General features: G+C 37.2%; 2 protein-coding genes across 3 annotated transcripts in view; both read right to left on the minus strand.

The window, feature by feature from the left end:
- Positions 1-13,413, minus strand: part of LOC306976776 (uncharacterized protein) — a 57,707-nt gene extending 44,294 nt beyond the window's left edge. Inside the window, exons 1-3 of one of the 2 annotated variants that reach the window (XM_079574844.1) lie at positions 13,322-13,398; positions 12,747-13,097; positions 10,976-11,613 (exon numbers count right to left, since the gene is read on the minus strand). In XM_079574844.1, the coding sequence (XP_079430970.1) occupies positions 10,983-11,613; positions 12,747-13,060 (945 nt within the window). In that variant the 5' untranslated portion in view covers positions 13,061-13,097; positions 13,322-13,398 and the 3' untranslated portion in view covers positions 10,976-10,982. Of the gene's footprint in view, positions 1-10,975; positions 11,614-12,746; positions 13,098-13,321 lie in introns of those variants that run through there. The other variant, XR_013793785.1, reaches the window with a different exon arrangement.
- Positions 2,941-6,725, minus strand: LOC306969198 (uncharacterized protein; the record flags this gene model as incomplete). Its single annotated transcript, XM_079564798.1, has 3 exons — positions 2,941-3,571; positions 5,380-5,709; positions 6,667-6,725. The coding sequence occupies 3 exons, from the start codon at positions 6,723-6,725 to the stop codon at positions 2,941-2,943; spliced, it is 1,020 nt and encodes a 339-aa protein (XP_079420924.1).

The following is a 13,413-nucleotide window of genomic DNA, read 5'->3' on the forward strand; positions in this document are numbered from 1 at the left end:
CTCAGTTTTGTTGCTATTTTCTCACCTTTTTTCCAGAAGCTTTTGGATTGGGGTAAAGCCAAACTGGAGAAAATGTGCTCGGTTCAGGTGGGAGTTAAGGGGTTAATGTCTCCGCGGATGGATAGTAATTATTAAGAATTCTAAATTGCATTTCTTCTGGGTGTGATTGGCCATTTTATAAATGTCCAATGTTTTTCTGAAATTGTCGGATTTTGTAATATTTTAAGTTTTATCTTCCTATCATAATCATGACAGAGATGTTCTTTGAAAGCTTTATTTAGATATTTGTGTCACATTTTTTGTCTGTAATGCTTAATTCTCCTATTTTTAAATGTGGAAGTTTGATTTGGACAGTAGAAAAAAATATTGTTTTTTATCAGCTGTGTCAAAGCCACTGGGATAGATTTACAGATTCTCCTATATTCTTTGAGAGAACCTTGAAAATTAAACTTGTTTTTTAATTCTTGTATGTGTAAAATTTCACAGTTTATATCCAAAATGTCATGTACAAAGATCATTCATCATCTTTACAGTTATGGTGTTCATAGAGGCAACTATTACTTCACTTCACAGTCTTGCAGAGAAGAGGAGACATTACAAGTTCGAAGTCATTTAATTGACAATAAAAAATAAACACAATGCCCCAAACAAAAATAATAAAAAAACACATCTTTTGCAGGAGAGGGGATATAAATAAGGGTCGGCCCAAAATGTGCCATTGAGCAGAGCTGCCATTAGTCCCACATCTCCTTAGTCAGAAAAAAACGGGTTTGGGACAGTTTTTTAGAGATAAATGGCACCTCTGCTCAGTGGTAGTTTCGGAATAATGAGACGTCGGACACAATGGAACCCAATAAATAACAATAACATCCTGATCCGCCTGCTGTGATCTGCACTTTAGACATTTCCTCATCAAAAAGCCGGTCTTCTCAATAACGTGTTTACTTTAATCATCCCTCGGCCTGACACGATGACAAATTTGAAGTTCGATATATATCGAGGCAGGAAAGTATCGCGATAAACGATATTATTGACAAAAAATGACAAAAATGTGATAAAAATTTTAAAAAATAAAACAATTGACAAAAAAATGACAAAAATTACAAAAAATTACAAAAAAAGTTACAAAAAAGTTACATAATTGAGTTGAATACCCAACAAAAAATGATGTGAATAAAAATCTGATGACGTGAGGAAAAAGATCCTCTCGGTTCAGGCGGGAGTTAAGAGGTTAATATTGAGAGTTCGTTTTCTCCTCATGAGAGAGGCAGTGCAGACCGCACATCACTGATATGGTTAAAGAGGGGGTATTATGCTTTTTTCAGCCACATAGCACCAGTCTATTGCACACTACAATGATGACGAAACCTTCTGTTGGTCTGTCAATGCAGTAAATTAGAATAACTGCCTTGTATAAAATTGCTCTTTCAAAATGGCTGTAGCGAATGACTTGAAATAGGCCTCTGTCTCTTTAAGAACCTCTGACCCTTTCCGACACGCCCCCTCCACACGCTGTCTGTGGCATCGCAACACTCCGCTCGTTGTCTCAACAGTATTGAAACTACGATCGGTGCATTTTAATTATTATTGTTGGAAAGGAGCTACTGTTTATCACTTTGTGAACAATGGCCACACAGGATATGATTTGAAGACGAACCTTCCACACCGGACGCTTGGAAAGGGCTCTTGCCTGAAAAATAACTGCTGTTTGGAGGCTTCTCTTTGTAACTGCCATGCCCTATGGATCTCTAACTATACCCCCATGGACGACACCAGGATCTGCAGGAGCCCATACGATTCAAAAGACGGACATTATCTGTGCAAGTGGACAATGGTTTTTCGAGGTTACCCCGTTAGCTTGTTATAATCGACTACTGCTCATTGTTGATGAAAAGTCTGCAATAAACCACAAATGTGTAAAGCCAGGCTCATTGTGTGATCATCGTAAAGGCTGCTTCGAGTAGTTGCTGCTTTGTTGACGTTATTTGTGCATAATATGCTGCCTGTTTTCAATGAATGTTGTGAAGGTGAAGGTTGTTAGCTTATCGCGGCTAGCTTGTTAGCTCCGGGAGAAACCACTCGGCTACGACACACTGTAGATGAAATGTGAGCAATAAACTACAAAATCAACAAGCCAGGCTCCGTGTGTGATCATCATAAAGGCTGCTTCAAGCAGTTGCCTGTTTTAGTGACGTTTTCAATGCATAATATGCTGCTTGTATTCAGTGAATTTTCCCGTTAGCTTGTCGCGGCTAGCTTGTTAGCTCCGGGAGAAAACCACTCGGCTATGACCCATTGTAGATGAAATGTGAGCAATAAACTTCCAAATCAACAAGCCAGGCTCCGTGTGTGATCATTGTTAAACGGTTCTTTATGTGTGTGGTGGTTTTATTGACTTTATTTGTGCATATTTCTCGTTTTCACGTGATGACTCAGGTTTAGCTTAGCATTAGCTTTCTCCGGAGGCTCTGTGCATCATCAAGGCCCTAAGACATTCCCAGCGCAGAACCAGACACTGAAATAAGTGTTCTTGTCACCGGTTTTAATCCTGGGTGTTTCGGTAACAGAGACACTGATGTGTGTCTTTGTACAAGTCTCAGAGCTGCTGTAGCTCCGGTTCACAACACATGAAGCTAATCCTCCATGATGACCCTGTTTACATCTTAGGGCTAGACACTGCGGGGAGGGGGTTCTGCTGAAGGGCAGTGGTTGGTTACTCGGCTGGTGACGAAAGGTCGGAGGCGTATCCTGGAGGTCGAGGGCGTTTCCTGAAGGAATCAGGCGTTTTATCCCTAAAATGGCCGCCATCAGAGTTTCTACAGATTACTCGAAAATACGTGAATGTGCTAAGGCAACACTTCAGGCATGGTTTTAATGAGGGAATGACTTAATAACATGATGTAAAGCTTGAAAAAGTCGATTTAGCATAATACCCCCCCTTTAAGCGTCTCCAATTGGACCTGTGCCACCGAACCTATTCTGAGGCTGTAATCTCAAACTCTGACGAGATTGCAAGGCATGATGGGTGATCATGTGTGTTTTGAGATTACCTTTTTGGGAAAACGTTCTCTTACAAAAGGAACAGCCATATGGTTTCTCTCCAGTGTGGATTCTTATGTGTAAATTAAGGGTACTTTTTCGGCTGAACATTTTTTTACAGACTACACAGCGAAAAGGTTTCTCCCCCGTGTGAATTCTAATGTGTGTTTGTAAATTTTGTTTTGTCCCAAATCTCTTGTGACAAACGTGACACTGGAACATCTTCCTCTCGGCTCCCGACACGTGTCCGATGTAGAAAGTGGTCTCTGGTGCAGACTTGATCTGGGGGGACAGTCTGGATCTTCTGGCTCTGACCTGAACGTCTCCATCAGCCTCTGTCTCCATTTGAGCAGCTGAACTACTGAATGGAGGTCCCCAGTTTCCATCATTGTCACATGAGCGCTCATTAAGTTCCTCAGTCTCTGAATAGAAATACGGCTCTGAGCTGATGTCCTCTCGCTGCTCAGTTTGTCTTTGATGAAGCCAGGACTCTTCAGTCTTCACACAGACAGCACTGGACTCCGGGACAGGCCTGAAAAGTATTAAATATTTGTCAGTTTGTGTGAGTGAAATGTGAGACATGTTTAACCTCTTACCACCCGCCTAAACCAAATGCATTCTGTGCTCTTTGGCCATTATATAGGCCTGTGTAACACCTCATTTGAAAGCTAAGACCCACAAAACTGATCTTTTTCCTCGCGTTGTTGCTGTGTTGTGTCACCTTTTTTTTTTCTTTTTTTTTTTTTAAAGTTTTGTCACATTTTTGTAAAAAAAAAATAGAGTTTTTGTCACATTTTTGTTGATTTTTTGATTAATTTTTGTCACATTTTTGTTGAATTTTTGTCACATTTTTGTTGAATTTTTGTCACAATTTTGTTGAATTTTTGTCACATTTTTGTTGAATTTTTGTCACATTTTTGTTGAATTTTTGTCATTTTTTTGTTGAATTTTTGTCATTTTTTGTTTAATTTTGTCACATTTTTGGTTGAATTTTTGTCACATTTTTGTTGAATTTTTGTCATTTTTTGGTTGAATTTTTGTCACTTTTTTGTTGAATTTTTGTCACTTTTTTGTTGAATTTTTGTCACTTTTTTGTTTAAATTTTTCACATTTTTGGTTGAATTTTTGTCACATTTTTGTTGAATTTGTCACTTTTTTGTTGAGTTTTTGTCACATTTTTGTTTAATTTTTGTCATTTTTTTGTTGAGTTTTTGTCACATTGTTGTTGAATTTTTGTCACATTTTTGTTGAATTTTTGTCACATTTTTGGTTGAATTTTTGTCACTTTTTTGTTGAATTTTTTGTCATTTTTTGGTTGAATTTTTGTCACATTTTTGTTGAATTTGTCACTTTTTTGTTGAATTTTTGTCACTTTTTTGTTTAAATTTTTCACATTTTTGGTTGAATTTTTGTCACATTTTTGTTGAATTTGTCACATTTTTGTTGAATTTTTGTCATTTTTTTGTTTAATTTTTGTCACATTTTTGGTTGAATTTTTGTCACTTTTTTGTTGAATTTTTGTCACATTTTTGTTGAATTTTTGTCACTTTTTGGTTAAATTTTTGTCACATTTTTGTTGAATTTTTGTCATTTTTGTTTAATTTTTGTCACATTTTTGGTTGAATTTTTGTCACTTTTTTGTTGAATTTTTGTCACTTTTTTGTTTAATTTTTGTCACATTGTTGTTGAATTTTTGTCACATTTTTGTTTAATTTTTGTCACATTTTTGGTTGAATTTTTGTCACTTTTTTGTTGAATTTTTGTCACATTTTTGTTGAATTTTTGTCACTTTTTGGTTAAATTTTTGTCACATTTTTGTTGAATTTTTGTCATTTTTGTTGTTGAATTTTTGTCACTTTTTGGTTGAATTTTTGTCACTTTTTTGTTGAATTTTTGTCACTTTTTTGTTTAAATTTTTCACATTTTTGGTTGAATTTTTGTCACATTTTTGTTGAATTTGTCACTTTTTTGTTGAGTTTTTGTCACATTTTTGTTTAATTTTTGTCATTTTTTTGTTGAGTTTTTGTCACATTGTTGTTGAATTTTTGTCACATTTTTGTTGAATTTTTGTCACATTTTTGGTTGAATTTTTGTCACTTTTTTGTTGAATTTTTGTCACATTTTTGTTGAATTTTTGTCACATTTCTGTTGAATTTTTGTCACATTTTTGTTGAATTTTTGTCATATTTTTGTTGCGTTTACATCCTTTTTTTTCTTCTCATTTTTGTGGCTGTTTTGGTGCTTTTTTCCCCAAGAAGCTTTTTGACTAGGGTAAAGCCAAACTGGATGAAATGGGATCCGTCCAGGTGGGAGATAAGAGGTTAAAGGGGCGGAGCCTACTCTGGTGGCTGCTCTTCCTCCTGTTTGACGCTCTGCTCCTCTGGCTCCTCTTTAATCCAGGGAGTCTCTGTGGTTTCCTGTTTCAGACCGGGACCAGGACTCGTTGGTGGGATCTGGACATTCCCTCTGACCAGTACAATCTCTGGGTACAGAACCTTGTCCAGGAGCTCCTGTTTCCTCTGGTTCTCCTCTTTGGAGCGACACAGTTCCTCCTCATACTCCACTATCGTTCTTTCAACCAGCACAAATATCTCCTCAGCCGCCGCAGCCAGACGCTCATTCACCAGAGCTCTCAGGGTTTGGCTTTTAGACATTTTAACAGAGTCAGCCCTAAAAAGAGACAGAGCAAAACAAAGTCTAATGTGACCATCGTCTGTGAGTGCAGTGTTTAAACAACCGTATGTAAAGTGATAGTGGGACACAAAATACTGGTATTCAATGTAATTCTTAATTGGAAGAAAATATTAATTGGGGTAATAAAAATATCAAATAATTGGATACATGTAAGTCTTTGTTTCTGATCATTTTGTTTGTTATGAAACAGAAATAAATATAAAATCACACAGACTGGATTCAGGCTCATCACCATTTTGTCTGTTTATTTACTCACCGTCATTTGTCCTAATTCACCAAATCAAAATTGTCCCCGACATCTTTTGCACCAAACTTTGCGAATCCTTAACCTCTTAACTCCCACCTGAACGGATCCCATTTATTTCCAGTTTGGCTTTACCCTAATCAAAAAGCTTCTTGGGAAAAAACACCAAAATAGCCACAAAAAATAAGAAGAAAACAAGGATGTAAACGCAACAAAAATATGACAAAAATTCAACAAAAATGTGACAAAAATTCAACAAAAATGTGACAAAAATTCAACAAAAATGTGACAAAAATTGAAAAAAAAAGGAGGAAAAAAATAAAAGATACAAAAGAACAACGCGAGGAACAAGATCAGTTTTGCGGGTCTTAGCTTTCAAATGAGGTGTTACACAGACCTATATAATAGCCAAAGAGGACAGAATCACCGTCCAGGGATGGAGGCTGCAAATTAGCCGATGGCTAGACGCCTTATGTACAGAACATCGGCCAACGAGTTGGCAATGTCTCCTTGTACTGTCCCTGTCAAATAAACAAATAAATAAAAAAAATGTATTTGGTTTAGGCGGGTGGTAAGAGGTTAAACCTCTAATATTGCTGTTATATTACAGTTATATTACAGTTATATTACAGTTATATTACAGTTAATATTGCTGTTAATATTACTGTCAGTCACAGGAGAGTTCTAACCATTTCTGTGCAATACGTGCGATGGCCATGTCGTCACACCCGTTGGCCGTGGTAGGCATTTTACATTTTCATATTTGATAAACATTTTATTAAAATCCTATAATCAGCAAAAACAATGTCCATAAACAGCTTCTCTTGCGCTGTAACAGATCTATCATTTTATAAAACCGGGTTAGAGGCCTGTATGCATCAGCTGCCTCCAATTCACCAAAACATCCGGTGAAAATTGCGGAAGTAAACAATAACAGCGATCGCTCGCTCGTATAACCGAGTGTGCTAAATGCTAAGCTAGCCCCGCATTAGCCTTTTGTTTTCGTTTCATTTTCGATTCACATTTTCGTCCAGGGTTTAAACACAGCAAACCCGGAGCAAACATGGAGAAAATAAGAGGTTAAACTTACAGTAGTCCGTGAAATTACAGGAGAAATGTCAAAGTATTCAGAATTCTGAAGCGGTGCAGTGATGACAGGAGGAAGAGCCTCTGCACTTCTTCTGCGTTTAATGGGTGTGAGCAAGTAAAGAATTGTGCATTAGCGCCACCTGCTGGACTTCTTCCTCGCGAGGCTACGTGTTTTTTGTTTTGTTTTGTTTTTTAACGTGTATTACAAGATCTCGTGGAGACAAAACAGCAAAAAAACAGGCAAGGCAAGTAAAATGAAATAGAGTAAAATAAAATAAGGCTTTGTTCTCAGATAAATGACAATGTGTTACAGGATCAGAAACAATTCTGCAGCATCGCACATTTCTTCCACAGTTTGGTTGGATCTTTTTACAAAATTCAAGGATAAAAACATACAAAATTCATTATTAACCTCTTAACTCCCGCCTGAACCGAGAGGATCTTTTTTCTCACGTCAGATTTTTTTTTTTTCATCATTTTTTTGTTGGGTATTCAACTAATATGTGTAACTTTTTTGTCATTTTTTTGTCATTGTTTGTCATTTTTTTTGTCTTTTTTTCGTCAATTTTTTATCACATTTTTGTCAATTTTTTGTCACATTTTTGTTACTTTTTTTCATTTTTTTTCCAATTTTTTTTCAATTTCTTGTGACATTTTTGCCACTTTTTCATAACTTTTTTGTCACATTTCCATCATTGTTTTCGTCTCAGTTTTGTTGCTATTTTCACAGCTTTTTTCCAGAAGCTTTCGGATTGGGGTAAAGCCAAACTGGAGAAAATGTGCTCTTTTACTTTGGGTGTGATTGGCCATTTTATAAATGTCCAATGTTTTTCTGAAATTGTTGGATTTTGTAATATTTTAAGCTTTATCTTCCTATCATAATCATGATGTTTTTTGAAAGCTTTATTTAGACATTTGTGTCACATTTTTTGTCTGTAATGCTTGATTCTCCTATTTTTTAAATGTGGAAGTTTGATTTGGACAGTAGAAGAAAATATTATGTTTTTTATCAGCTGTATCAAAGCCACTGGGATAGATTTACAGATTCTCCTATATTCTTTGAGAGAACCTTGAAAATTAAACTTGTTTTTTAATTCTTGTATCTGTAAAATTTCACCGTTTATATCCAAAATGTCATGTACAAAGATCACGAGGCGACGTGTATTCAGCATAAACTGTCATTCATCATCTTTACAGTCCATGGTGTTCATAGAGGCAACTATTACCCAGTCTTGCAGAGATGAGGAGACATTACAAGTTCTAAGTCATTTAATTTACAATAAAAAATAAATAAATACAATGCAAAAAACACATCTCTTTTGCAGGAGAGGGGAAATAAATAAGGGTCGGCCCAAAATGTGCCGGAAATTTTCGGAATAATGACACGTCGGACACAATGGAACCCAATAAATAACAATAACATCCTGATCCGCCTGCTGTGATCTGCACTTTAGACATTTCCTCATCAAAAAGCCGGTCTTCTCAATAACGTGTTTACTTTAATCATCCCTCTGCCTGTCACGATGACAAATTTGAAGTTCGATATATCGAGGCAGGAAAGTATCGCGATAAACGATATTGACTCTAACGATACTAGATACTGACAACTCTCAGGCATCAAAATGACAGTTGTTCTAAAAGTGCATAATCATATCCTAAAATACCAATAATGTCACTTCATTTGCTTCAGTTAGAAATCCAAGTTTTAGAAAGAAAAAATAGGGGGAAAAGCTAAATATCAAACCCAAAAACATATCGTTTATCTGTGATTTATTGAACGATAAGTTGATATAGTAATTATCGTGACAGGCCTAATTATCCCTATATGTTTAACCCCTTAACTCCCACCTGAACCGAGCACATTTTCTCCAGTTTGGCTTTAGCCCAGTCCAGAAGCTTCTGGAAAAAAGCTGTGAAAACAGCAACAAAACTGAGACGAAAACAATGATGGAAATGTGACAAAAAGTGAGAAAACAATGACAAAAAATTGGTGAAAAAGTGGCAAAAATGTCACACAAAAAATCACAAAAATGTAAAGAAAAAATGACAAAAATTTGATAAAAAATGGATGAAAAAAATTAAAAAATTTGACCAAAAAAATCACAAAAAATTTGACAAAAAAATTGTCAAAAAAATTACAAAAATTTGACAAAAAAATTGACAAAAAAAGACCAAAAAAATAACAAAAAATGTGACAAATATGTGATAAAAAATGGACAAAAAAAATGACAGAAAAGTTGCAAAAATGAGTTGAATACCCAACAAAAAAATGAAGGTTCAGGCGGGAGTTAAAAGGTTAAACTGTGCGGGTCTTTGAAAACAGGATTTAAAGTCAAGTTAACGGGTTAAACATATCATGCATGCTCCACATACTTCATCCATATAAAAGAAAACCAAAGCCTCCAACAAAAACATTTAAAATGTGTTTTTTTTGGGGGTGAAGAGGCACATAGTGAAGACATGAGCCCAGGTCAGTGTGTGTGGGACCGGCCAGAGGCTCGTCTCAGAACCACCTTCTTAACACGGTATTAGCAACTGATAGGAGCAAGAAACTGATCACAGTGAAACGGTGAAACATAGGAATAGGAAGTGCCGATCCGTGGCTAAAAGTGGGCGAGTGAATAAGCGGATTCGGCATCTCACCGAGCGCAAAGCATGCTGGTCCAGGTTAAAGGTCAGGACTACCCAGATCGTATCCCAAACTGTGAGTGTGACACAGATATTGAATATTTTGGGCGTTGAAAGTTGATGTTTTAAAATAATTCGGTAAGAAACGGGGACACAGTGTTACTGAGAAGAGAAGAAGAACTCGTGGTCCTTTAACCCCTTAACTCCCACCTGAACCGAGCACATGTTCTCCAATTTGGCTTTACCCCAGTCCAAAAGCTTCTGGAAAAAAGCTGGGAAAGTAGCAACAAAACTGAGACGAAAACAATGATGGAAATGTGACAAAAAAGTGAGAAAACATTGACAAAAAAGTAACGAAAAATTGATGAAAAAAATGACAAAAATCATAGACTGTAGAAAATAATGGACGTCTTCTGCTCACTCCTCCCCGTTTACCAGAATGACCACGGCCGTGGGGCAATTCATGGCGGATTTACAGACTCCCCCTCCCCAGCTCTGACGAAGCATGTTCCTAAAAAGGACATACGGGGGGGATTTTCACCGTAGACTCGGCCCTTGCGTGACGTGTAGCTCGCGCTGCTCCAATGCTAACAGTCCGAGCCTCATTAAATACGAGATTTCAAAAAATCATATTACGAAAACCAGCCTGGTTTCATATATTGTTATTAACCCAGCGTGATCTCAGGAGGAAGATCAAGCCTAGTCTAGCGTTGAAACAATTGAAACCAGGCTTTAAAGTAGTTTTTAACGTGTCTAAAGTCCAATGCTTTTCAATGGGGGCCTAGCGGCGACATGGAGGTACTGCAGCAACGGCGGAGCAATGGCGGCCCCCACGTTTGTGGTCAAAAAGCAGGGCAGCCAGCGGCCATTGGATAAAATGCTACAAAAAATGACAAAAATGCTACAAAAAAATGACAAAAATGTGATAAAAAATTGACGGAAAAATTTGACAAAAAAATCTTTTGTCAAATTCTTGTTGTTTTTTCTTCAATTTTTTGTGACAAATGACAAAAATTTGAAAAAAAAATGGATAAAAAATTGACAAAAAAAGAAAACAAAAAGATAAAAAAAATTGATACAAAATTGATGTTAAAATGACAAAAATGTGATAAAAAATGACCAAAAAGTTACAAAAATGAGTTGAATACCCAACAAAAATATGATGTGAAAAACAATCTGATGACGTGAGGAAAAAGATCCTCTCGGTTCAGGCGGGAGTTAAGAGGTTAATATTGAGAGTTCGTTTTCTCCTCATGAGAGGCAGTGCAGACGCACATCACTGATATTATTAAGCGTCTCCAATTGGACCTGTGCCACCGAACCTATTCTGAGGCTGTAATCTCAAGCTCTGACGAGATTGCAAGGCATGATGGGTGATCATGTGTGTTTTGAGATTACATTTTTGGGAAAACGTTTTCTTACAAAAGGAACAGCCATATGGTTTCTCTCCAGTGTGGATTCTTATGTGTAAATTAAGGGTACTTTTTCGGCTGAACATTTTTTTACATACTGGACATCCAAAAGGTTTCTCCCCCGTGTGAATTCTAATGTGAGTTTGTAAAGTTTGTTTTGTCCCGAAACTCTTGTGACAAACGTGACACTGGAACATCTTCCTCTCGGCTCCCGACACGTGTCCGATGTAGAAAGTGGTCTCTGGTGCAGACTTGATCTGGGGGGACAGTCTGGATCTTCTGGCTCTGACCTGAACGTCTCCATCAGCCTCTGTCTCCATTTGAGCAGCTGAACTACTGAATGGAGGTCCCCAGTTTCCATCATTGTCACATGAGCGCTCATTAAGTTCCTCAGTCTCTGAATAGAAATATGGCTCTGAGCTGATGTCCTCTCGGTGCTCAGTTTGTCTTTGATGAAGCCAGGACTCTTCAGTCTTCACACAGACAGCACTGGACTCCGGGACAGGCCTGAAAAGTATTAAATATATCTCAGTTTGTGTGAGTGAAATGTGAGACATGTTTAAACTCTTACCACCCGCCTAAACCAAATGCAGTGATATTTAGTCTGGGGACCACCAATTCATTTTCTCGTAGGAGAGGTGTGGTTTACGATCGTTCATAGTCGTTTATTGGGCGATACGGAAAAAAAAAAAGTCTATCATGCGTCTGCACGAGGCCATGGCCAATCGTATCATCGTATGAGATGACGTATGACGTACCCGCTGTAAAACTTTTGAGCTAAATTATTTAGAACAAGGTCTAAAGCTTGATCAAAAAATACCATCGTGTCTGCTGCTGGCATGTTGGATCCGTAAATAAACTTTTTTTTTTTAAATCCGTAAATAAACTTCAAGCTTCCGTATATCGAATAGTGCGTCATCGTCTTGCCGTCCCTCCTCGCTGTGATTGGTTCCCAAATCCACCGGAAAATTTGCTGAAAGTTTGCTGTGCAGTTCGAAATAATTTGAGCGCACACAGCAGCATGGTGTTAGCCAGGTTATCATTTTTGTTGAATATTTGTCACTTTTTTATTGAATTTTTGTCACATTTTTGTTGAATTTTGTCACTTTTTTGTTGAATTTTTTTCACTTTTTTGTCACATTTTTGTTGAATTTTTGTCACTTTTTGGTTGAATTTTTGTCACATTTTTGTCACATTTTTGTTGAATTTTTGTCACTTTTTTGTTGAATTTTTGTCACTTTTTTTCACATTTTTGTTGAATTTTTTTCACATTTTTGTTGAATTTTTGTCACTTTTTGGTTGAATTTTTTTCACATTTTTGTTGAATTTTTGTCACTTTTTTGATTAATTTTTGTCACATTTTTGTTGAATTTCTGTCACATTTTTGTTGAATTTTTGTCACTTTTTTGTTGAATTTTTGTCACTTTTTTGTCACTTTTTTGTTGAATTTTTGTCACTTTTTGGTTGAATTTTTGTCACATTTTTGTTGAATTTTTGTCACTTTTTGTCACATTTTTCAGCGTTTACATCCTTGTTTTCTTCTCATTTTTGTGGCTGTTTTGGTGCTTTTTTCCCCAAGAAGCTCTTTGATTAGGGTAAAGCCAAACTGGATGAAATGGGGTTAAAGTGGTGGAGCCTACTCTGGCGGCTGCTCTTCCTCCTCTTTGACGCTCTGCTCCTCCGGCTCCTCTTTAATCCGGGGAGTCTCTGTGATTTCCTGGTTCAGACCGGGGCCAGGACTGGTTGGTGGGATCTGGAACTTCTCTGTGGCCAGTGCGACTCTGCAGCTGAGAACCTGGTCCAGGAGCTCCTGCTTCCTCTGGTTCTCCTCTTTGGAGCGACACAGTTCCTCCTCATACTCCGCTATCGTTCTTTCAACCAGCACAAATATCTCCTCAGCCGCCGCAGCCAGACGCTCATTCACCAGAGCTCTCAGCGTTTGGCTTTTAGACATTTTTACAAACTCACAAACAGGTGTTGAAGCTTCAGCCCTAAAGAGAAACAACAGAAAACAATAATATTCATCTCTAACATGTCAAAGGCTCACGGAGTTGCCTCCAACCCCGCTTTAAAGCTTAGCCGTTAACTAGCATAACATTGTTGTTGCTAAATGCTAACCTGGTATTAGCTTTCTGTTTTAGCGTCACGTTGGCGTTCAAATTGAGTTACAGGAGAGTCAGGCTCGACACAGACCGTGATAAAAGATTAAACTTACTGTATATGGTTAAATTTGGGGGAAAAATCATCAAAGTATCAACCAGAATCCAAGAAGTACAGCGATGAGAGGATCGGCTGCGGCTGTGTGTG

Source organism: Gobius niger, assembly GCF_951799975.1.
Source record: "Gobius niger genome assembly, chromosome: 1".
Lineage (NCBI taxonomy): Eukaryota > Metazoa > Chordata > Actinopteri > Gobiiformes > Gobiidae > Gobius > Gobius niger.